The sequence below is a fragment of the Podarcis melisellensis genome (genome assembly GCF_964234715.1).
Source record: "Podarcis melisellensis genome assembly, chromosome: 4".
NCBI classification, from domain to species: Eukaryota; Metazoa; Chordata; class Lepidosauria; order Squamata; family Lacertidae; genus Podarcis; species Podarcis melisellensis.
The window spans coordinates 48,425,410-48,452,095 of NC_138531.1; the positions used below are offsets into that span (position 1 = coordinate 48,425,410).

General features: G+C 37.7%; 1 protein-coding gene across 3 annotated transcripts in view; it reads left to right on the top strand.

Moving 5' to 3' along the window:
- KDM6A (lysine demethylase 6A) overlaps nt 1–26,686 on the top strand; it is a 102,187-nt gene that overhangs the window by 41,396 nt on the left and 34,105 nt on the right. For 2 of the 3 annotated variants that reach the window (XM_081907801.1, XM_081907799.1), the window contains exons 6-17: nt 483–603; nt 6,815–6,869; nt 11,763–11,797; nt 12,739–12,832; nt 14,887–15,013; nt 16,893–16,991; nt 17,469–17,688; nt 18,224–18,358; nt 18,797–18,946; nt 19,430–19,525; nt 21,113–21,217; nt 23,125–23,520. In XM_081907801.1, the coding sequence (XP_081763927.1) occupies nt 483–603; nt 6,815–6,869; nt 11,763–11,797; nt 12,739–12,832; nt 14,887–15,013; nt 16,893–16,991; nt 17,469–17,688; nt 18,224–18,358; nt 18,797–18,946; nt 19,430–19,525; nt 21,113–21,217; nt 23,125–23,520 (1,633 nt within the window). The remainder of the gene's footprint in view (nt 1–482; nt 604–6,814; nt 6,870–11,762; nt 11,798–12,738; nt 12,833–14,886; nt 15,014–16,892; nt 16,992–17,468; nt 17,689–18,223; nt 18,359–18,796; nt 18,947–19,429; nt 19,526–21,112; nt 21,218–23,124; nt 23,521–26,686) is intronic. The other variant, XM_081907800.1, reaches the window with a different exon arrangement.

Below are 26,686 nucleotides of genomic sequence, written 5' to 3' on the forward strand. Positions count from 1 at the left end.
CTACTATTTAGTTGTAAATGAATATTTTAATTGCTATAGCAACCAATTAATATGCATATTTTTATCAGAATACATGACTTAGAAAATAGGAAACTTGATTTAAATCTTTCTCTTCTTGATGATGTGGACACTTAAGGCCTGCTATTCATTTGTTACTAGTATTTAATAATATATTCAACAGATTATTGTTCTAAAATGAAAATGAAAATATTAAAAAGTCTAAAATGGTTTTTAAACTCAATGAACCAATGTAAACACTCTGTTTGTAGGTATATCATAGCTATTCAATATTTTATTACTTAAGGTGTCTTAGAGGAATAGATGTACATGTTTTAATTTAATATCTGGGTATGACTGTGAATTGTCAGAATTCCTTTGCACTTTCTTTCTGAGTAATTTTCTTCAAGGAATAATGAGTTGGTCTTCTCAGATGCCCTTTAAGAATATTTTAGATTAAACATTTCAGTGTTCTTTCCCCCCAGGGCAATTAAAGCATTTCGGGAGGTGCTTTATGTTGATCCCAGCTTTTGCCGCGCCAAGGAAATTCATTTACGACTTGGGCTTATGTTCAAAGTGAACACAGATTTTGAGTCCAGTTTTAAGGTAAGTGTCTCCCTTTTTAACGATAGCTAACATTTTCTTCATTTTGGACTTGTTTTTCATTGCACTACAAGAGAGTGTATTAGTTTCCTTCACTTTCATTTCACCTGTTCCGTTATTACTCGGAATGAGACCAGGAGTTTGCTATCAGCTAGGATTTATTTTGCACTTCATGGAGGTCCTGCTTCAAATTAAATGTGAGATATTGCAAGTTTAGCTTTTAAACTCTCTATGCACATGGGACTATGGGAGGGTGTGTCCAAGTCCTATTTCATCATGTATTGAGTTTTGAGAGCCACATAATGACTGTATAGACTTAGATAAAGTATTTTGACTTATAGAAACCTTGTGTAAGGTTTATCATGTTGAGAAGTTGTTCATGACTTGTATGAAGTACATTTTAAAGGGTTTTTTATTACTGGAAGGTGAGCATGACTGATTTTCCAGCAGTTTATATTGAACCTGTCTATCATTTATTTTGTAATATAAGGATTATTAAAGTATGACAAGTCTGCATATAAAGTAAAATGAACCATAAAAGGTATTAAATATGACTATCCTAATCATTAAAATGTACAATATTTTCATTGAAAGTCTACTTTGTGTCATTTTTGCAGTCTTTTGTGGTGAAGTGTGTATGTGCAGGACAGCTTCTCTGTGGATTGATGTTGTGTTGTGCAGACCCATTGGGTTGTTGGGCAGGGCCTCCCATCCACTGCAGAATGAGCACCTCAGCAGTTCACTGCTTTCTCTCTCTCCAAATGAATAATTTCTGATGAGCTATTTTTCGTTTCCTTCCCCGCCCAGTAATTATTCTCTCTTATCTATCACAAGTGGTTCAAGTTAAGCTTTGTGGAGGCCTGCCCATACCTCAAGTGTAGGAAACCCTTTAAACTGGGTGGAAAATCCAACTCCTGTACGCGCCAGTTGCCTATGACTTAAAAAGTATTTTGAAAACTGCTCTCAAAGCTGGAGGTGGGGCAGTTATACAGTTGTACAGTTGCATTTGAATGTAGCCTATTGGGGAGAGAAGCACAACGTTGGCAAGTGTTCAGTCTGCTGACTTCTTACCTGAATAACCAGAAGTGATTATATTGCACATTTACAAGTTGCTTCCTGGGAAAAGTAATGTCTGCAAGGGACTTCACTATGTCCGTAATAAGTCCACTGCTGTTGGCCTCTTTGTAGGGATGGTGTATGAGAATAACTTTGTGGGACCCTTTGTGTTGGGGGCACAATGTGAGGATAAGAGACATGGAATAAAGAAAGATGTAGCATTAAAAGCTAGAGCAGGGGTTGCCTGTAGCAGATTCGGTGCCCATCTCAAAAGAAGGCAAACATATTTAAAAGAACAGAAAAACACAGACCACAAAATGATCCAGCCATGCCCCTTCTCACCCCCCACCAAAAAAATAAAAATAAAAAACCAATAGGAAAAGGCAGTTACATCAGCTACCAGCACACTTAACACACAGAGAGAAGTTCTTTGTACTTCTCTTCATAATGGAAATGAGGTAGGTGTCCAGTCTGGCATGCAGTGAGCATTCAGTGCAGGACAGACCAAGCCAATGTAAACAGGAACTGAGCAGGAAGACAAAACAAAGTCTTGTGTACTGTAGATTTTTAAAGGGGATCTTTACTGAGATGTTTTGTGGGCACCATAGGAGAAACTGTCAGGCATGTTGGTGTCCATGGGTGTCATGTTGGCAACTCCGGAGCTAGAGCATGGAGTTAGCAAACTTCTTTCACCTGAAACTCCTGCCTCTCGTAAAAAAATTAATGCTCTTTTGCTGGCACTTAATAACCACCAGTGTTCAACAAAACTATTATCCAAGTGCTCTACTACAGTATCATTATATGCATGGAATTTTGCAAGTATGGGGAAAATATATGGTCTAGCATGCGGTCATTTGGACCAGGCCTGTTTTATTCATATTATGCAAATTAAGTACTTTGTTCAACTTCTTTTGTCTTGCTTATGTAGTCGATTATTCTGTTTGGATTGTGCAGCGTAGAGTGAAAGAGAGCGCTTACGCCTTACAAGCCTCCTTTCTTTTAGAAAGATGAATTAATTCCGATTTTGAAGGACTCTGGAGAGCAAACTAATGAGTTGACTTAGCAGCGCGTGCTGCACGTCCTCCCACCCTTACTCTCAACATGCCTGTCAGATGGAGCCTTGGCTATTTGCCAGCACTTTGATTACGCAAGGCTTTCTGTGTCCTAGTTATCTCAACAAAAGACATTTCTCAGGATCAGGCATCACACCTAGGTCATACAGTTAGAAAAGACAGCTCTAAGAGTTATACTCAGCTGGGTTAATGCTGTCCTATGGTAAGTTCATGTCAGAATTGTCAGGTTTCTAATGATGGCTTGACTTGTGTAACATAGACTTTTAAACTACCGATTATGAAATTTTGCAGCAGTTTAGGGATGAAAAATATAATAAAATTACAGTTTCAGAATATCATTATAGTTTATGTGTATGTAAAAATCAAAAGGTTTTCCAGTAACTTTTCTAATATTTCTTCTTCTTTTAAGTACTACTGTGTGTCATTTTGAAGCCTCTTGATATAAAATAAAATCCTGAAGAAATAGACTGTGTAGTCCTGAGTGGATTGTTAAACATGTGTAATGCCATAGGAGACTGCTTCTGTGTGTGGTAGTAGCTTTGTAGACACACAAACACTGAATTTACAATTCTTTGTAAAGGTCACATCATTGACTTTTACCACAATCACATCAGCAGCCAAGGGCTCTGAAGAAGTCTCCTGATTAATTGCACAATCATAATTCCATACAAATCAAAAGTATGTCATTGACTTGCTGCTGTGCTTAAAAAGATGCCACCACGTTTAAACATTCAGATTAGTTCCTTGTAGGTAAATCCTCTTACTCGTGATTTGACTTTCTGTAGACTGATGTCTGCCTTGAGGTATTGTATGTCGTCTCTGAACTGCAGTGGCCTCTCCTGCATAATAACTATTTCACACAGCAGCAGCCAGCTTCAGTACTGCAATATTTGTACGAGGTGCAGATGTTTGGTAGCTTCGGCTTGCTGCAGAGATTTGGAGCTGGATATTTAATGTGATGTATTTGTTGCTTATAGTGCTAGAGACGGTAAACTGTTAACCTTTTGACAAAAAAAAGCTTTGTTTTTCTACATAGCTGTTTTTTATTGAATACTTCAGAAGGGAATTTCTGTGTTTAATTTGTAGGGCAGATATGCAGGATTGTTCAAGATGAATAGGTTGTTCATGTATGAGCTTTAGTAATTAAATATGCAGCTTTCTGATAGATGCTTTCTTTCTTATTTTTGCATTACCTACCTTCATGTTCTGGGTCATCGACATAGCTTTTCGTGTTCTATGCTAAATGGTCCTGGCAAATGTTATGTTTTGTATTTTTTGATATGCTGCTGTTCTGAAATTGTGCAGAATATAGTGGTACTGTAGAAAGACTTCAGTATTGTTAAATATTTTGAAGCTGAAATTTAGAAATAGTGATTTTGTTTGCATTTCATTAGTATCTCCCACTGCCATCTCTTAATTCAACACTGAACATTTGTTATTTATATGTAGCTTTCAAATAGCTTTATTTAATACTGACAGATCTGCAGTGCCCTTTTGGGTGGTTTCTCTTTCTCTCTCTCCTTTTTATATGAGGTGCCAATTATCTCTGTAATTGGTTTTTGTTTTTTGTATTTTTGTAAGGCCTCTAGATGCAGGCTTGCTTATTTCTGAATCTGAAAAGCTGTATGATGGTCTTTTTGAATAGGTTTTGTTTAATAGAGTTTTCAGAAATTTTATCTCTATCAACATCCTTAAATCTTTCCAAGCATAAATAGTATTGCAGCCATTCTTGAGTCTTGGAAAAGGGTAGCTTATGCACAATGAGTCAAATTTATAATTTGCAAGTTAGAGATAGCATACAATTTTTCCGTAGAAATAATTCCAAGCAGTTTAGTTTGATTATTTATTGTTTAAAAGAGAAATAAAATAAAGCTGTGCATCAGCAAAACTGACTTTTTTTGTAAGACTGTGAATGCATGTATTGGTCGCTCTAGCACTAGTTTTTATAGTTCATCTTGCATTGTGATGCCATTGGAGTTCTTGGTTTGCTTGTTTAGTTGATTAATGAATACTTTTGTAATTCTTTTGAATGAAAAATGCTTGTTTAAAAACATTAACATTACTGCCACCCTGGTATGGTGATGTTTCATTTATATGATGAGGGTGAAGGCATGTTTGCAGTATTCTGTTATGACATTCTGATAAAGTGGGTGAGTATCAGTTACTTACCCTGAACCTTGAATTGTTTGCGTAATTAATTGCTCCTATTTTTCTTTTGATTTGTGTTCAAGGTAACAGCATACAGTTAGTTAAATTGTGCTAACAAATTACATACCACTATGCAGTTTTATTAATAGTCTAAAATGTTAGCAGTAGCAAATTTACTTCTGAAAATCCTGGATGTTTCAGTGAGGAAAAAATAAGTGCAAAATACATAACACTTTTTGAATTAATATGGACTTTTGAATGATTTCATGTGCTTTTCATATGTTTATGTGTCTATAAAGAGGGCCCTCAAGTTTCTGTAAAGGGAAATGTTTCATATGTGCTCAGGATTTTTTCATTGTGTACATGGAGTTTTTCCATATTTTTAGAATCATGAAACTCAGTATTAGTGTTGGATTACTGAGTATATAGGAGAACTCCAGTAGGCAAACCTTTTGTTCAGAAATGTGATATCCCATCAGGGATGATGAAAACTTTAGAGATCAAAGTTTTCTGTCTCCAGTGGGCTATAGCTGTTGTTGGGATCCGCAAGGAGGGATCATGTCACCTGAAACCTCCAAGCACTGTACTGAATGCTGCTGAGGTACCAGATATAATTCAGGGATTTGTTGTTAGCATATAAAGTCGAAATGACTTGGGACTCAAGTACCTGAGAGCCTTTCACAGTAACATCCAACTGTGCATTACAATCAGCAGGGGAAGCCCCACTTGTCCCATCTGTTGGAGTGGTTGGTAGGATGATGACAGGGTATTCTGTCATGTGGCAAGGCACCTTGCTGCTTGTAATCTAGCTGGCACTTAAAATAGAAACATTTTGGTAATGGTTAAATACATTTTTTTATTTCTCTAGTGTTTTGGATCTGAGCTGAATTTGATATTTGTTGGATAATTAGTGCTACCAGGCAAAGGGCCTTCTCAGTAGTGGTGCCCGCTACCAGATGTCAAAGGAAAAAACAACTGCCAGACTTTTAGGAGACATCTGAAGGCAGCCCTGTTTAGGGAAGCTTTTAATATCTGAAGGACTATTGTATTTTAATATTTTGTTGGAAGCCACCCAGAGTGGCTGGAGAAACCCAGCCAGCCAGGCAGGTATAAAGAAATAATTGTTGTTGATTGTAATTTTTGAGTTAGAATAATAGAATTTTAGAGTTGAGTGGGACTGCTAGGGTCATCTAGTCCAACCCCCAGCAATGCAGGAATCTCAGCTAAAGCATCCAAGACAGATGGTCATCTAACCTCTGCTTAAAAACCTGCAAGGAAGGAGAGTCCACCTCCCAAGGGAGACCTGTTCCACTGTTGAACAGCTCTTACTGTCAGAAAGTTTTCCCAGATGTTTAGTTGGAATCTCCTTTCTTGCAACTTTAGTAAGCTCGGATGCAGTTTATTATGATAGTATTTATGATAGTTTTATTATTTTGCCTGGTTTTGGCTAGTTAGTTGTTAATTGCCCTATATTCCTAATTTGAGGAAGGGTGGGGTATAAAAATAATGAAATGATTAGTCCCCCCCCTGAAAACAAACATTGACTGTAGCATTTTCCTGGTAACAGTTGAATTCTTCTATGACCTTTCATATATTTTTTAAGCATTGCTGTTTTGTTTTTATGAAATGGTTACATATTTTTTGGTTTAGTTTTGTTACGTTTAGTTCTTTGAATCTTATATTTTGCTTTGTCTACATAAACCTTTAATTGCTTTATGTTTCCCTATGATTTTGACATATATTGTACGTGCTTCACTGTAACATACAATAAAAAAAGATTCAGTGGTTGGATGTACTGTATGCCATTAACGTTTTCCTGCATGTATTGCTTGCATCATTTTATCTTCTACTGAATCTATATAAAGTAAATATCTACCAAATATTTCTTTAGCTTTTTACAGGGGGAAAAACATTTATTTTTCTGTTCTCTTTTACAGCATTTTCAGTTAGCTTTGGTTGACTGCAACCCTTGCACTTTGTCCAATGCTGAAAGTAAGTAGTTTAATTTATCTGTGGTCTTAGTAACATTTTAGATTTATGTCTATATCACCCTAGTGTCATGATTAATCCATTTTCCCACTTCACTGCTGTCTTATCAGTCTAAGGAGAACACTCTCTCTCTCTCTCTCTCTCTCTCTCTCTCTCTCTCTCTCTCTCTCTGTGTGTGTGTGTGTGTGTGTGTGTGCATGTAGCATTTAGTGCACTGGAGCTACTTATTATTTTCTTTTGAAAATAATAATGCATCACTATCAGCAAATAACTAAAATGAATTCTTAAAATATTAAATGGTTTAAGTAGTTGTTTCTTTGTAACATGTTGGAGAGTTTCAGGCTTTCCTTTTGTGAAGGCAAACTTCTCATGGAAAACAACTAGATTCCCCCATTACGCTTGAAATTAGTTACTGTTTCATATTTGTCTAGATAATCTTTTCCTTAGACCAGAGCTTTCCAAACTGTGTCACAAGATGTTAGTGCAGAGGTTTTCAACCTTTTTGAGTCCATGGCTTCCTTGACCCAACTACAGTGGTACCTCGGGTTAAGAACTTAATTCGTTCCGGAGGTCCATTCTTAACCTGAAACTGTTCTTAACCTGAGGTACCACTATAGCTAATGGGGCCTCCCACTACTGCCGCACCGCCGCTGCACGATTTCTGTTCTCACCCTGAAGCCAAGTTCTTAACCCGAGGTACTATTTCTGGGTTAGCGGAGTCTGTAGCCTGATGCATCTGTAACCTGATGCGTCTGTAACCTGAGGTACCACTGTACGTTCCTTCTGTGGCACCCCTGTGGGGCTCAGGAGCCCAGTTATGTCATCCCTTGTCTGCAAAGCTGGCAGCCTCTCACCCTTTTTTTGAAAACCCTCTCTGGTGGAGTGTACCCTCTTCCTCCTCTCCTCTCTCCTCTCCTTGGCAGTCCTCCAGGAATTTGCAGCTGCCACCCCAAAGAGAAGTTCCTCCTCACACTGCCCAACAGGGACTTGGGAAGCCCCAGAGGCACAATTTGCCTGGGTAGCTTGTAGCCAGAGCTGCTTCAACAAACATCTGTGCAAGCCTTTGGTCAGCCGAGATGCAAGAGGGCATCAGAGGAGGGAGGGAGGGAAGGAAATAGGGACAGAGGCCAGGGTTGCCCACGGTACCCCTGACCATCATTCAAGGAACCCGGAGTGCCACAGCACACTGGTTGAAAGCCATTGCATAAGTGTGTTGGTGCATCACGCGAACGCTCACCACGTTCCTCCCAGGCCTGTAAAGGGGTTAGTTTAATGTCCAGTTTGCTAGTAAAACTAAATTACTATGTTGTGAAATGATGCATGTCTAAAAAGTATGTCACCAACATTAAAAGCTTGGAAAGCTCTGCCCTAAACTGTCCAATGGAAAGCCAAATTGGTGTTTACAGAGTTAGAACTGCTGTTTTTGATTGTGTGCTTTGTTTACAATTATTTGGGTTCAAGGCTATGTTAGGCTTTTCCAGTTAGGATTTTTATTTTCTTCTATTGAACATTAGATTCCCTATACCATATGACAAAGTAATTAGAGCTCTGTAGAGAGATTTGGCTGGTTATTTCAGATTTAATATATGATATTCGTCACCTCTGCAGATTTTTACTGTATTTGCTCATTTTCTCCTCGTCTTCCTTCTTATCACAGACCACATCTTCTCAACTCGATCTCTTCATACTATTATCTTTCCAATTTTTTTAAAAAATATTTATTGTGCTTTTTCAGGCAGATGTTTTTCCTTCTCTCTGTTCTTTGCTCTCTTTCCTTTTGTCTCCCTTACTGTCAAGATTTAGATTATATTCTCCCCAGAGTAGGGAACATGTCTTTTATTCTCATGTTACTCTTTAAGTCTATATTGTTGGCTCTCAAATGGTGGATAGAGATTCCAGGTTTTAGACTAAAATCAGTCTCTTCAAAAGCTTATGCCATAATTAATTTGTTAGTCTTCAAGATGCCACAATACTCATTTTGGTTCATGAAAAAGAGTGTTAACAACAGTGGAGAAAAAAATAACTGAAATATGACAGGGAGGAAAAGAATTCTTTATTAGGATTAAATTCAGAATCTGTAGTGTTTTTTCCAGGAAAAGTTACCTATTTGCCTTAAAGCTGTTGTGATTTATAGTTATATATACTCACAAATATCTGACATTCAGGAATGTATGTATTTGCATTTATTATGCAGGCTATATTGTGAGACTGAGAGATTAAGTCCAAGCACAAATATTTCCATTAGTAGCTCCTTGGTTTATTATTGCTACTACTATTACTACTATTAGCTTGAAGAATTTATCTGATTTCTTTTTTTTTTATAATTTTTTATTAAGGTTTTTTCATACAAATGCTTATTTAACAAACAAAATAAGTTTCATAACATCCTTTCATTCAATTGTGGACTCCCTCACGTCTCCCACTTCCACTTTCATCATTACAAACAAATTTTTCCAAGCAAATTATCATCTTGTTTATGATCTTAAATCCAGTATTTAGGTTAAACTCAAATATAAAATTATAATTTAATGGTAGACAGTTATTTCTACTCTGACTTCCTTGTTAGGATTCAACCAAATTACAGTACTTTTGTAAATAAATCTTAAATTTCTTCCAGTCTTCTTCTACCCTCTCCTCTCCCAGGTCACGGATTCTGCCAGTCATCTCAGCTAGTTGCATATAGTCCATCAGCTGCATCTGCCATTCTTCCAGTGTGGGTAGATCTTGAGTTTTCCAGTTCTTAGCAATAAGTATCCTTGCCGCCGTTGTAGCATACATAAAAAATGTTCTGTCCTTCTTTAACACGTTCTGGCCGACCATGCCCAGGAGGAAGGCCTCTGGTTTCTTGGTAAAGGTATACTTAAACACCTTTTTTAACTCATTATATATCATTTCCCAGAAGGCCTTCACTCTAGGACAGGTCCACCAGAGGTGAAAGAATGTTCCTTCATTTTCCTTACATTTCCAACATTTATTATCAGACGAATGGTATATTTTAGCCAATTTCACTGGGGTCATGTACCATCTATATATCATTTTCATTACATTTTCCTTCAGAGCATTACATGCTGTGAAGTTCAGCCCAGTGGTCCACAACCTTTCCCAGTCCTCAAACATAATATTGTGCCCAATATCCTGAGCCCACTTTATCATAGCCGATTTAACCGTTTCGTCTTGTGTGTTCCATTTCAGCAGCAAGTTACACATTTTTGAAAGTACCTTGGTCTTAGATTCTAGCAATTCTGTTTCCAATTTCGATTTCTCCACCTGGAATCCTAACTTTTTATCATTCTTAAACACTTCTTTAATCTGAGCATAGTGTAACCAGTCTCGCACTTTATCTTTCATTTTCTCTAAACTCTGCAGTTTCCAATTGTCTCCATCTCTTTCTAATATTTCCCAATATTTTGGCCAATTGGCCTCCATATTAGGTCTTTTTCGGGCCTTAGCCTCCAAGGGTGACAGCCACCTCGGTGTTTTGTTCTCTAATAAGTCTTTGTATCTTGTCCAGACATTAAATATTGCTTTTCTGACAATATGGTTCTTAAAGACCTTGTTAATCTTAGCCTTATCATACCATAAGTATGCATGCCATCCAAATGCATTGTTAAAACCTTCCAAATCCAGCACGTCCGTGTCCTCAAGAAGTAGCCAATCTTTTAGCCAGCAGAAAGCTGCGGCTTCATAGTACAACTTTAAGTCTGGCAGGGCAAAGCCCCCTCTTTCTTTTGCGTCCGTTAGTATCTTAAACTTAATTCTGGGCTTTTTGCCCTGCCAGACAAATTTAGAAATATCTTTCTGCCACTTCCGGAAGCACTCCGTTTTGTCTACAATCTGCAATGTCTGAAACAAAAACAACATTTTTGGCAATACATTCATCTTGATAGCAGCTATTCGGCCTAACAATGAGAGTTTTAATTTTGACCAGCTATCCAAGTCTCTCTTAATTTCAGACCAACATTTTTCATAGTTATCTTTAAACAGACTCAGATTTTTTGCTGTTATGTTTACCCCTAGGTATTTGACTTTCTTAACCACAGTTAACTCTGTCTCTCTCTGAAACCGTTCCGACTCAATATCTGTCAAGTTTTTTCCCAACACCTTAGTTTTTTGCTTATTTAGTTTAAATCCCGCCACCCGGCCAAAGTCTTGAATCAGTTGTAATACTCTTTTCGTACTAGATTCTGGCTCCTGTAATGTCAAAACTAAGTCATCTGCAAACGCTTTAAGTTAGAATTTATCTGATTTCACTCTGTATCCTGATGTTTTGAGAAATGACCAGTGTTGTACCATAGACAACAACTAGGGCCACCAGATGTTTCTGAAGAATCTGTGAACGTTGTTCATTTTTCAAAACTTAATGACATTGGAAAGGAAATGGGGATGGCGGCTTGTAAAGACTACAGTGCACAGGGAAGAGAGGCTTTCCCTCACCACTAGGAAATTGTACCCCAGCACCTGTTATTATTCATGGAAGGGAAGCCCCTGTGCTAATGGGAACATTCCTTCTGGGGCTAATAGCAGATGGGGGTTGTGTGATTTTTATTGGGACTATGCCTAGGAGGGAAAGGGTTAAACTTCCCCATACCCAGCCTCCCATGCCTGCCATCTTTTTGTCAAATTATGTGGTTGATAGTGATACATTTAGCATCAAGTCTAGTTTCACAAAACTAAAAAAATATGTTGTGAACTGCCCTGAGATCTACGGGTATAGGGCTGTATACAAATCTAATAAATAAAATAAATTTTAAAAATTGAGTCTCTAGCACCTGTGTAGACTCTCTTCTACCCTGATTTATCGTTCAGCACCCACTCACAAACACATAAATGTTCCAACAGATGTGTATACATATATACTACAGTACTTAATTCTCTTGAATCTCCCTGCTTTTACAGTTCGGTTTCACGTTGCCCATTTATACGAAACCCAGGTAAGTGTATAATACTTTTTTGTTATTAAATGTGGTTAAGGTAGAACTATGCTATATAGCAAGAAGACTTAAGCTTGAATAAATGTGATTTAGCAAACATATTTGTCAGAATTGAGAAGCTACTCCCATTAGTGATTTTTGAAATGAGATAGAAATGTTCACCTACTCAGGAAGCATTGCCCTTACTCTGGGTCAACCTTGTTTGCCTTTAGTAACATCACTACATCAGCATACCTGTTTTGTTATATACCTTCACAATCATTTTGTAATTTCTGATTGCCTGGACTCAATTTGGGAAGGAGAAAGGCACTCTAACCAGATGGGGAGATGGTCTAAAAGAAGTAGCAGATAGGAGACATGATGGCAGAAAGCATAAAAAGGGACGTTTTCTCAGTTGAGGGATTTTGTTTGTGTCATGAAATATATCTTCTCTCCCCATCAGCACTAACAGATAAGAGACAAGGTTTGAAGCGTACTTAATTAGCTAGTAGTAGAACCAAATATCATTAGCTATGTTATCCTATTTAATGTGCAGCATTTAGTTGCTCTTGTCAATTTGCTTTGATTCTTTATCAACCCAGATCAATAGCTTTTCCCCATTTTGGAGTCACTTATGGGCATCTTAACCATCAGATGCCACCAACACTAACACAGTAGAACCTTCTTAATTTATCAAAATAGGAATAAAGGGTCATCTTTATCAAAATCATAGCTAATAGATCAGCCACTCACAAGAGTAATATGTTCATATTTTATTATGTAAATACTGAACAAGCAGCTACTATTCCTCATACTTGTGTTTATCAGTGAAAACAGTATTCTACGGCTGTGTGTTAATTGTTATTAAAATTCACTTATGTTCTTGTTTTTGACTATAATACCAATCCAGATTATCAGTAAAAAAAATCCAGCATTTATAAGCATGCTTTGCTCCTTTTTAGAGAAAATATCACTTGGCAAAGAAGGAATATGAACAACTTTTGCAGACCGAAAATCTCCCTGCACAAGTGAAAGCAACTGTCTTACAGCAGTTAGGTATGTAAAAGGAAGTTGGGTACGTGAGGGAAAAGGAATTATTGTACATGATTTTCTACAACTATTTGCTGTCTATAGGGTGGCATGGAACTTTGTTGTTGAATCCTTAAGCTCAGAGGTGCAGTTCAGATATGACTCCAGTTGCAACAAATGATACAGGATGAATCTTTTAGTTTCCTAAAGTAACCTTAACATGTATTTTCAAAAGATTTTCTTCTATAAAAGTTTATACTTTTACACAGAGACTAATAATGAAAATTAACTTCTCTGTTGAATGGATTGATTTAATGAATCCAGGTCTTATGCAGGTCTTACTGCTTCTAAAGTAGCTTGGATGTATTTTGACACTGCTGTAATTGCTGTTTGTTTGCGTGTTAATATTTGAGATACTTCATATTTCCTTTATTAAGTATTGATTATCTTTAGTTACCTTTAGCTACTGTTTACCTCTAGCTGCTAGTTGCCTAGAATTAAATATAGGAGTTCCTTTTTAGTTCAGATGCTAACAGATTAAAACAAATGGGACCTGCAATAAAATGTTGCTTTATATGTCTGGTGGGCTATAGGTCAAATTCAGAGCCATTTGTCAGATATTATGTACACAAGCATTCCTTTCCTTACCTGACAGCCTTAACAAAGGCCAAAAGTGCTTCAGTTTGCCCAGTTTGTTATCTCTTCTATGGGAATATTGTACCTGACCATTATATGAAAAGCTGCTACACTCAGCAGAGGTTATATTTTGACTTCAAGGACTTCACAAAGTAGGAGGTAGAACTGGACAGTAGCAAGTTCTGTTTGGAAATATATAATTGCTTACTTAAAATTTCTATCTGTACTGCTTTTCAATGCTAGACACAGGGGTGCCAACTCCTGGGGCCTGAGCCATTTCGGGCCCCCAAACATTTTTGGTATGGGGGTTGTGCCCTCCAATATTCTGAAAGTACAGAAGCCAGGTGTGTCCCGGTTCCAGTGGCTGGCTCCTCCTCCTCCTCTTGCCGCAAAGGGGAAGGAGAGTCAAAGTAGTGGCATCAGGAGGAGAAGCCACCAGCCATTGAAGCCTAATATTCCTAGTGTTTCTAATACTCAAATTTTAAGTTCGTTACCATGGTTAAGAGGCAGATTATAGGGCTGAATGGACTCTTGGCTTGGTTGATTCAATATAGGACTTTACAAGAGTGTTCTGTTACAATATTGTGTGTTGAGCTATGAGCAGGTACGTGTTTTTTCTCTCTCCTTATTAGATGTTTATAGTGGCTTAACTTCAATATTAGGCTGTGCACCTGTAGGGTTTTTTGTTTGCTCTGCTTAGAAAAGTTATTCTATGTGATTTATAAATTCTAAAAACCATGCAGTAGGCACTCAATAACTGCATTAGCAAGTCATGCTCAACCAAAATTGGGGAACCTGCAGCCTTCCAGATGTTTTTGAACTATAGTTCCCATCATCTCTGACCACCGGGTATTCTGTCTGGGACTGGTGGGAGTTGGAATGCAACAACATCTGGAAGCTTGCAGGTTTCCAATCCTTGTGCTAAACCATAGCTTAGCACGACTAAAGTGAGCCACACTGAGCCTTAAGCTTTGATGTTCCCCCTCACCTTGTTCTCTAGTACAGCTGCTCAGAATAGTTTGGAAGATTTTGCTTCTTTGCTGAACCACAACTTATGTCATCCGAACCAACAAACTAGGGTTAATATTAATGTGACTGATTTGGCCAAAACAGTGGTTTGTTTCAAACTATAGTTTGAAGGTTAGAGAGGCCCCCTTCCTGCTGAATGAATATCTGGTGCCTACTGAATACTTTTCTTTCTTCCTTCAGGCTTTTAATTGAATTCTGATTTTATAGCCATAAATAATTTTTAATTTCATTGTATTGAGTCTCCTCTTGGAGATGATTGTAATTAAGTAGTATAAATTGTTTAAAATTAATAAAAAAATTAACCACAACTTCTTGTTTGAACAACATGAGTTGATGTCTGAATCAGGCTAGTGAGTAGCAATAACATCCCTGCTGAAATACAAATAGCCATATATATGTATATATTCTTTTTTTAGGGTGGATGCATCACACAGTGGATCAGTTAGGAGATAAAGCCACCAAGGAAAACTATGCTATTCAGTGTCTCCAGAAGTCTCTAGAGGCAGATCCCAATTCTGGGCAGTCCTGGTATTTCCTTGGAAGGTAAAAATGGGTGGTATACCATTTAAATACATTTTGAAAGTGCGATATTAACACATGCATACACTGAAAGAACAAATGTCCGATTTAATCTTAGTATGAAAACCACAGAGCTAGTACTTTATCTGAGGTTAATTATTTTTTGGGGAAATGTGTCATTGCTAGGATAATATAGCCTTTGTAGCATGTATGACATTGTTCATTATAAGTATAGCAAAATAACTTCAGCAAAACCATTATTTAGATCATTATTTGGAGATAAGACGTTTGTGTTCTTTGTAATCTACCCAAAGTGATGTTGTTAGTATCCTCTTTATGTTCTAACCCAGTCCTTTACAACTGTGTAGATACCAAGCCATACATAGCTCAACATTAACGCTAGGTAACACAGTTCCCAGCTTAATAAGACTGTTTTTGCTCCCTGCTTGAGAATGCAGAAAACAAAGGGGATGTCAAAGCACCTTGCATCACCACCACCACCACCACCATCATCATCACTTATACCCTGCCCATCTGACTGGGTTTCCCCAGCCACTGAGCGGCTTCCAACAAAATATTAAAAATACAATAAAACATCAAACATTAAAAACTTCCCTAAACTTCAGATGTCTTCTAAAACTCAGACTGTTGTTTATTTCCTTGACATCTGATGGGAGGGCGTTCCACAGGGCGGGTGCCACTACCGAGAAGGCCCTCTGCCTGGTTCCCTGCAACTTCGCTTCTTGCAGTGAGGGAACCGCCAGAAGGCCCTTAGAGCTGGACCTCAGTGTCCGGGTTGAACGATGGGGGTGGAGATGCTCCTTCAGGTATACTGGGCTGAGGCCACAGTGTGTAGTTAGTGAGCTGTGTTGGTTTGATAGACCTGTTCTAGCCTTACCACATCTTCCTGTGTTGTTTAATGCCTGCTTCTTCCTGTGTTGTATGGTGTTAATACTTGAAGAAGGGAGCGGGTGGTGCTGTGGTCTAAACCACTGAGCCTCTTGGGCTTGCTGATCAGAAGGCTGGCAGTTTGAGTCTGCGCAACAGGGTGAGCTCCCATTGCTCTGTTCCAGCTCCTGCCAATCTAGCAGTTCGAAAGCATACCAGCATACATGCTTAACCATCCAGGGGTCCTTTACCTTACCTGATACTTGAAGATAGTATTTTTACACTATCTCAGCAACTGAAAAATAAATCCGAATGGCTAATTTTGTATAGGTACTATTGTTGAAAAAACATGGGTGCTTACATTGGAAAGAACACTGTTAGATAAAAAATAAACTATTGTGGCAAAGTCTATTCTACTTTAGTAAATATTCTAGAATTTATCAATCCCTGGCATTTTCATGTCACTTCCTTTTATTTAATATTAAAAATTATTCTGTTCCAATAGGCTGTTTATTTGAAGGCAGGGACCCATATATTAAAGTCCATGTGTGTTTTCAGACTACAGCATATCACAGATGAAACTGTAAACGTAGTTTATTTATTATTTTATTTTATTATTTATACAAGGATCACAGGATGGTTTACAATATGAAAAATACATAAATACAGTACATAACATAGTAACAACCCCCCAACTTTTCTTTATTTATTTATTTGCTTACTTACTAAATTTCTATTTAGAGAACAAATAAATAAGGTAATCTTTTTGTATTTCATGAAGTGACCCAGTTTTGGTTGTCCTGAAATTGATAGTTTGCTACTTTCATTTTCACAATGTTCTTTAGTAGATGGAACATTCCACTGGAGTTCGTTTAAATATATGAAGTATAGTGTATACATATTGAGACAGCAGGTTTTTGCAATATGTAGGTTAACCACTGATATTAAAGGTAAACTTTTGCCAAATTGTGCTCAGATATGTAGATTGATAAATACACATTTTCTTTCCCCGCAGGTGCTATTCAAGTATTGGGAAAGTTCAGGATGCCTTTATATCTTATAGGCAGTCTATTGATAAATCAGAAGCAAGTGCAGACACATGGTGTTCTATAGGGTAAGTAACTACATTTCCCCCTCGTAATAAAGTCATGTGTTTGAGCAGTACAACTTTAAACCCCCAGTGATATTTTAACTGTAATACAAAATTATTAATTTTTCCTTATTGCTATATATAATGTGTAGTATGTACTCTTAAAAGCTAGCACTAAAACTTACTTTTAGATGTAATTGACTAAGATTACAGTTGTATAATTCAGTTTAAAATAAGTTTTTGGGAGTGGCTTCCACCCATTTCATTGTAGCAAATTAAGGTTTGCAGCTATTGGGTTCAGGAAGATGGTTCCAGAACAATTTCTGGATTTTCCAAAAATCATACAATTTATAAAGCTGTATTATTGGATTTTCCAAATGTGAAACATGCACTTGTCTTTTATTTATTATTATCTAGAAGAGCTTGGTTAGTATACTGAGACGCACCAAAGGGCTGGGAGTGATATTTGTCATTGATAATTGTATTCATCTTTCTCTTCAGTGTGCTGTACCAGCAGCAGAATCAGCCTATGGATGCATTACAGGCCTATATCTGTGCTGTACAGCTGGACCACGGTCATGCTGCAGCCTGGATGGACCTTGGCACCCTCTATGAGTCCTGCAACCAGTCTCAGGATGCCATTAAATGCTACTTAAATGCAACCAGAAGCAAAAATTGTAGTAATACCTCTGCACTTGCAGCACGGATAAAGTATTTACAGGTAAAAACTTGGGTCTAAGAAGAGGGACACATTTAACTGACCTGGGTAGGGAGAAGGAATGAAAAAAACTAAGGACACAATATAATATGTGATTGTTTTGTGAATTGTGTGATCTGTTTCCATATACATTCTAAACATATCATAGCTTGCAGTTTCATTTAATTTCTCATTTTAAGTGGGTCTCTCTTAAGTATTTTTTTCTACCTTGATATAATTTATGCATATTTTGTGTTGTCTACATTTTAAGTTATCATAGCATTTAGTGAGAATACACACACTATCCTTTGCTCTTGTTTGCAGTTTCAGAACCAAAGCGCTAATGAGACCTCTGAAATCAGAGCTCAACTTTGTTCTGATTCTCACAAAGGTTTATATTCTGGTTACCCTCTTTATCCTTAGCACTTCTCTGAAACCCCAGAACTAAAATGTATTCTTTCTAAGACACAGTAGAATACGGAATTTAGGAAGATTTCATGGACTTGATCTGACTAAATTAGGCGTGTGTTAAATTTACTTTTTACATAATTTTTCCTAGGCTCAGTTGTGTAACCTACCACAAGGTAGTCTACAGAATAAAACTAAATTACTTCCTAGTATTGAGGAGGCATGGAGCCTACCAATCCCCGCAGAGCTTACCTCCAGGCAGGGTGCCATGAACACAGCACAGCAGGTGAGAAGTTGGGTTATGTTCTGCAGGTGCCCAGCTTTTTAAGGGTTCTTTTCAATCAATCTGTAGTAAAGCGTATTTTGCTGTAGCACAGGGCTAGTTTTCAGTGGTAACAAGACTAATTATCAAAGGGAGATTAAGAATAGGCTCCCTGTGATTTGGAGGAAATATGGGGGAACCAATTTAGAACCTTTGTGGATTTTCATGATTATCAGAAAGATTTCATCCCACATAGCAATTGCGGCAGACTTTTGTTTTAAAAACACCCCCATGAAAGGTACACATTGCTCCTTTGATGCTATGGAAATTGGTTTTCAATAAATGAGATCAGCATAGTCACACAGCCCTTATTAAAATGTGCAGCTGGTAAAAGATATGTAGCTTAAGGAACATTTAAAAATGTATAGAACCATATTTTTTTCTTCCTCCTTTGATTCCTAGGCTTGTAAACCTCATCAAAATACTGAACCTGTACTAGGCCTCAGTCAAACACCTATTTCACAGCAATTGCCACTACACATGATTCCTTCTAGCCATGTAGATGACCTGTCCAGTCCAGCCAAGAGGAAAAGAACATCTAGTCCAACAAAGGTATATATTCTCATAAAAAGCCCCACTCAATTACAAGAATCTGGCATCTAGGAGTATGAGTCTGTTGTTCAGATAACTCTTTTAAATGACAATCAGAATAGCAATGTTCACAATGATGACATTGCACTAGGAGTAGTTGAACATTGCAGTAGCTATAACAATAGCATACTAAAAGTTAGGGGGGGGGATCATGCCATTTTGTCTACCACCTTTGCTTATATTTAGAATGCTTAATCATCACATTAATAATATTGTAAGAACTAAGATGAATTTTGATAAACTTCTAAGTCCACCATTTGGTTTTATTTAATTCTTCATCACAGTTGATTATCTTTTACTTTTTATTCCATGATGATTATATTAACCAATACTGAATTATATATAGCAGTATTTTTAAAGGAAATATTCTTAACTTGTAGTGGACAGTTTTAATAAATTCTTTCACCGTTATAGTCACATTTTTAATGTTAATGTTTTCCTTAGAACACTTTAGAAGCTTGGAGCAGTGGCCATCCAATGTCACATCCTCCAGTACAACAACAAGTACATTCTTGGTGCTTGACACCACAGAAATTACAGGTAAATCTACAGAAAGCCTATTGTAATTTTTTCATAAAGTACTTAAGTCTATGCAGCACAATCATATTTTTCTCATCTTCTGACATACCTCCAAGCCTTCATTAATTATTTCCTTTTAATTCATATTTTTTATCTAAAATATTTGCAGTTTTATATCTTTCACTGAGCACCCTAAAGCACTATATAAATCATGAGCAGCACATGGTGCTCTCTAGATCAGGGGTTGGCAGCCTTTTTGGACCAGAAGGCACATTTTGAATTTTGAAAAAGCGCTAGTTACATAATTTTAGAGAATGCAGTTATTACTGCTTCCCAACCCCCACTATCTTCATGTGGAAAGCTGTGTCTTGATTGTGGCAAACTCACAATAATGATGTACATGCATACAAAATGGTGCTGTTGCTGTCTTATAATAGGGAACGCGCGCCCCCCGCCAGTATTAAGAAGAATATACAAGGTAGCCACACCACACTCATTCTTTCTTGCATACACTCACACCTACAGATGATAGATGAAACCAGCATCTTTCTCATTCATAAACACACACTTCACTTATACATAACCACAAAACATCTCCTGCTCTCTATCTCTGCTGCAGTGCATCTCTCTCAATCACACACACAAACAGTGCATACTTGAGCAACCATCACCACCCCATTCAGAAAAGCCCTATAATGGGAAAAGAAAATGCCTGCTTATTCACCTCCCTCCCAAATCTATAACAATACATGAGAGTCACATGCCCAGGGCCCCCAAGGAAAGCCTTCAGGGGTGTCAAGTTGGCATTCCCTACTCTGGATATTGTGGGACAATTCCCATCCAACCCAGGCATCATGGGCAATGGTCAGGGTTGATGGGGGATGGAGTCCAACAACATATGGAATTCACTGTGTTACCTATCCCCGGTATAACCATTAAACACTTTGTAGAACTTTTTGTTAAAAATTGTTTTATTTTATAGTTTTATCATGGTAAAATATAGTTGAATGTGTAGCAGGACAATAATAGTTATATACTGTGTTTTGGCTTTAAAAACAAAATACACTTGCTTTGTATAATAAATATCCACGACTTCATGCATTTCTCTTCCTTCTTCTGAGTCAGAGCCTAGGGCAGCCTTTGTCTCATTGAGGGCTAGATTGTAGCTATTGCTTCCCTTCCCCAACAACAAAATTGTTTCTCTCCCAAAGGAAGGGAAATTTTAGAGAGAATTGCTGAATAAATTTAGGAAATAAATAAGTGCCCTCAACAGTTGTCACTGTGCTTACACAACCGATGTGCTGTTGCCTACAAAATAGCATGAATTTTCCCAGGCTTCACTATCTGCTTGTATGATAAGAATTTATTGGTCAGAGATGATGGGAATTGTAGTCATTGATTTCTTATCTATGGTTTACTTAATTTGAGTAGGTTGTGTATGTGTTTATTTTTAGTACAACTTGTTTCAAGGAAAGGAATTGATGGACCGAATGGGGTGCATATAATAATAAACAGATAGTGTCAGAAGATTTTTGTCACGTGAATTGTTATAAACAAATCTAAACTTATGCAGGGGGCCTAAGTAATTTTTTAAAATTTATTTTCTAGCACTTGGACCAGCTGCGTGCAAATAGAAATAATTTAAATCCAGCACAGAAACTTCTGCTGGAACAGCTGGAGAGTCAGTGTGTCATGATGCAGCAACACCAGCAGGTGCCAACAAAAAACATTTGTTTCTGTTTTGTACATATCCTGTCTTAATTATCTTTTTTCTTTTCCAAACAATTGCCAACAAGCTGAAGAAGTCATAGGGTGGAATCCAGTCTTGAAGGAGCTGGCTTCTCCTTGCACAACAAGAATTTTCCTTTCCTTTATTTTCCCCTGCAGCCCTCTGCACCCCCCAAATCTGTTTCAGGGGATTTCTCCAACACTGGAGTGTGTGTTAGAGGCTGCAGGGGAGAGGAAAAGGTGGTCCCTTGCACTAGTGGAAGTCTGTATGTTGACATGCGCATAGGCAAGTGTTGGATGCAACCCATAGTCATGCCTCAAGAGCTCTGTGAATTCGAGAACTTTTGACATTCTTTTTACTAAAATGTGTATGTTGAAGACATGCTAGCCACTAAGTGACAGTTAGAAGGTTTGTAATTAGTGTTAAACATCTTGCTTCCCAGCTAAGATGAATATGGCAACTAGTTAGTGTCCTGCAATAACTCATCACACAATGATTGATATAGTAGCATGCATTCAGACAATGAAATTTAACCCATATGACTAGCGTAATGTGTGAACTCAGTCCTTAGATCTGATCAAGAATTTTATAAAAATAAAGAAATCTTCAATTTTTCTTGGATTGGAGGTCAAGGACTTCCTTCACCATATGATACAATATGGTGTCTAGGTGGAAATGCTGAGAAAGAAGAACAGTTTCATTTGCAGCTCCTACCAGCAGACTGGAACAATCATTTTGAGGAACTGTTCTCCTCTGAAATCATATTTATTACATGATGATGTATGTACTGCCTCAGACTTCTCCAGACTCCTTCTGTTGGAAGGGAAAGGACCAGCAAGGCAGCGTACATTATTATGCTCCTTTATTACATGCTATCACTTCTCTCCCCATTTTCTCCACTTGAGATCCATATGTTTCTGGGCTCCATATTATGAGCTGGTTTTGACATTTAAAGCCCTAAATTATTGTCACCTGGTGTCTTTAAGGGCAACCTTATTTCATATGTGCCCCATCATATACTCTGGCATTGGGGACGTTGCTCCAGCTGGCAGTGCTGAATAAAGTTTCATTGATGTCTACTAGGAGCAGATCTTTCTTGGTGAGGCTGCCAGTTTTGTGGAATGCCCTCTTCTGAGAGGTCTGCCAGGCCCTGGTGTTGTGCTTTTCCAGAAAGCTTTTGGGCAAAACTGATTTTAGTTTATTTGAGTTTTGTGCTGACTGATGGCACTGTTAATAAAAATCTAGCAAAAATAAGCAATAATTATGGATCATTTTTAATTGTTTTAGACATGTGAATTGGTTTTTATTATGTATTTTGTGTTTCTAGTTTTAATGTCAACTCTGCATGTTGACTAACTACTTGACAGGAATGATCAGACACACACACACACACACACACACACACACACACACACGGTGCCTGGAAAAAGAAGCATCAAATGTTCACAAATACTTATGAATAGAAGATTGTTTTGCACCTGAGTACATGTGTGTGTGTGATGTAGCTTAAGCAAGGTTTCCATGTTTCTTGTGTTACAAGTGCATAGATGACTTATGAACAGCACACATATTTGCAAATTGCAGCTTTTGCTTACAAAAGACTCACAAATGATCTTCTGACCTTTTAACCCTTAATGTATGTGCTATTTCAGAGGAAAAAACAGAAACATGGCATTATTAAGAAGTCACTCTATCTGCTTGTAATGTATGAAGCGCCATTTGTGACAGATTCACAGGAATCAGAAGAAAATATTACATCCGCTAAGAGCATTTTCTTGAGTATCATAGTTTCAGTGTGTCATATCTATTTAACAAAAAAAAACCCTAATGAAATACATGATTCTGTAAGTTATTCTGCTAACATCTTTATATTTTACTTGCTTTTTATTAGATGAGGCAGACGGGAGTTGCACAGGTACGATCTACTGGAATTGCTAATGGGCCAACAGCTGACTCGTCTTTGCCTACAAACTCTGTCTCTGGTCAGCAGCCTCAGGTTGCTCTAACCAGAGTGCCTAACATCACGCAGCATGGAATCCGTCCAACCTGCCCTGGGCAGCCTATGGCAAATGGACCCTTTCCAGCAGGCTCAGTTCCCTGCAGCACAGCAAGAACGCTGGGTAGTACAGACACTATTTTGATAGGCAATAATCACATAACAGGAAGTGGAAGTAATGGAAACGTGCCTTACCTGCAGCGAAACGCACTCTCTCTACCTCATAACCGCACAAACCTGACCAGCAGCGCAGAGGAGCCGTGGAAAAAACAACTATCTAACTCCACTCAGGTATGCGCTATATTTTTTATGTTGTATAGCAGAATGTGAGTACAGGAATATATTTTTTGCAGGGTTTTTATCACATTCTGTGATCAGAAAGACCAGAAAACATTCAAACCTGCACATTATAATGGAAAGCTATTTCTTTATATATATAAAGGGAAGGGAAGGGAATAGAGTGTAATTATTTTATCATTTCATTTTTGTACAGATGCTTGATGTATAAAATTGCAAGTTTTAAAAATAATATGGTCTACTAATTGGTTTGGTAAAATAGCATCTGTTTTAATCCTGATTTGTTTTCCAAGGCAATAAGGAACTGGTAATAAATATTTTTGTCAGGAAAATAATGAAATAATATTACAGGCTAATTCTAAAAAAACACACAAAAGCAGCAATTAATACAAAGCATAAGTACTTAGTTAAATACTTGGCACTATCACTGTTGTTTTTCTGAAATCGGAAAGCCAGGCTTCAGTATTTTCTAGCCGTGTAATAACTTGTACTGGATAGTCATATGTTTTTAGTTTCACAATTAATCTTTATCAGCTGTCTTTGTTTCTTGCTTTTTAAGATGTTTGGCTTTAATGTAGTGTTGAATTCATCACTAGAGTAGCGGTTAATCACAGAGGTTACTTACTGGCCATGCATGTCTGCTTTCCTGGTAGTAGCACAACAATTAAATTCTAAGTGCTATAAAAAGTTGTGCAAAGAGTGAATGGTTGAAAAATTGTTTCAGTATTCAACACTGTTCAGCCACATAACATATAGGTATACTATTGTTGATTTCTTTGTAGTTTGGAGCCATGGTTTTTTTTTAAGTGACCAGGACAAAAATCTAGAAATACTTTGGAACACCTTGAGAGTTTCCTCTGAAATTAACATTGCCTATCTCTCAGATGTTCTCATTAAACAACTTAATTTAATCTCAAGGATGATCTTCATATTTAATTGGCACCTACGTTCAGCACTGGGTTCATATCACACATTCAGAATAAACCATACCATGATAGCTCTCACCCCTCTTCAATGAGAGCCTCCCACAGACTGTGGGATGCAATTGGTGTGTGTGTTTGTGTGTATGTGTGGAATGTTTAAAGGCAATTAAGACAAACCCCACTGAAAATGGAGATCACTTCCTGCTGTGGTTTTGCAGGCTAGACTTCGATGTGGCGGAAGACAGCTTTATTGTGTAGCACTGTTCCCGCCCTGCTTTTACCCGTTTACCATTATTCCTTACATGAATGTGATTAACTTCTTTTGCTGGGTGCTTTACAAAATCCAGCATGTTTGATTTTAAGTTTGATTTTTAAGCCACCTTAGTTGCCTTTCTATTACATTACATGGAGTGTTCGCCTCTTAAATTTGGCAGTTCTCCAAGAGGCTAAACACTGTGGGATAGCAAAGAAGTCAACACCAGGAGTCATAGAATAATGTAACAAAGGCAGTAGAGCTTTGAATTGAACTAAAGGTGGGGTTTAGTCTCCGTCTCTCAAAGTCCATTTGTTCCTGATTTTTATGTGATTTTATGTCAAGGTCAAATAGTTTCTGCCAAATTTAGTGTTTCTTACAATAAACTCTGAAGAGCTGCTAAATGAAGATCAACAAGATCAACACCTATATCCTCAGCAATCAGGCTTTAAAAACCCACCGCAAAATATCATACATACAATCGATTATATATTTTGTAAAGTGGTTTAGCCATTTGTTCTTTATACATTTGGATGTCTTTGAAGATATCATCGCCAAACTCTGCACAAGGGTTCCTGAGCTGGGGGCAGCAGTTTTTGTTGACATTGGGATGCTGGGCACCATTTTGAATCAAGCTGGTGGCCTGAAGTATGACTTCACCCAATATTTGGTGTGACAGGTCCAAACTACGCCAATTTTAATGCCTCCAAAGATACCATCACATGATGGACCCAGGTTGTACTCACATAGACATCTTTGAAGATATTGTAACCCACTTTGGAATGACAGTTCCAGCCTGCACCAATTTGGATACCTCTGAAGATACTGTCATCCAACTTGGAATGAGAGCTCCTGAGGTGGTGGACTTTGTCTATGTTTCAATGCTTAGAACCATTTTGAAACAAGATAGGTTTTGAAATGTGAGTTGGCTGTCACTTCAGCCAGTTTGGGGTGTGATGGGTCCAATGTATGCTGATGTGGATGCCTCTAAATATTTTAAAGACTGTGAAAGTATTTGGTGTGAAAGGTTGCAAGTGTGCCAATTTTGATGCATCCTGGGATATTGTCACTCAACTTGGTGTGATGGTTCCTGAGGTGGAGGCAGTGGTCCTTGTTTATATTTGGATGCCTGATGCCATTTTGAATCAAGATGGCCGACTGAAATGTGACTTCACCCAGTTTTGCATGTTGGTTCCAAAGTTTCCCAAGGTGGAGGTTTTGTCTATGTTTGTATGCTGTTGGATGCAATGAGATATGTGCCAGTGTATGTGGCATAGCCCTAAACTGCAAATTACATTATCCATTTAAAAATCACATTTTTTTGTGGGGTAGGGTTGGAGTTTCTTTGAATTCCTGGGCAATGCCAGGCAGTCCTTGCTAAGATGATATGGAAGAATATTACCTGCGGCAGTTTAACAGTTCGGACTCTTGGATCTGAATGACAGTAGAAGCAGACAAACTCTTTTAATTTAGAACTCTTAAAGAACAACCCACTGCCTACTCTACATGCAGCTCTTGAAGCCAAAAGGCTTTGCCATCCCTGCTTCAGTGGCTCTCAAATACAAAGCAATGAGGGTGGGGGGTAGTGACTCATTTCCAAAAAGCAGTAGGAAATGGAAGGGCTAAACTTTAACCATGCGGGGAGCCACTAACTAAAGTGAATTAATTGGTTTTGAATAATTGTATTAATTGGGAATTAATTGATACTGTTATAATTGGGCTATTATTGGGGAAATATTGGGAAACTAATAAAAATTTATTTGGCAAAAAAGGAAAAGAAATGGAAGGGGGAAATGCATCGCTTGGAGATAATTTTGGTAGGTGGAGGGGGCTGGAGAGAAGAGGATACAGATCAGGGGAGGAAGTATGAAAAGAGGGTTATATATGGGTTGAATATGAAAGTATCTTGATTTACAAAAGTTATTTGCACAAACAAGTTATTTGCACATTAGAAAAGCTAGAATGCTTATCAAGCGACAGGCCA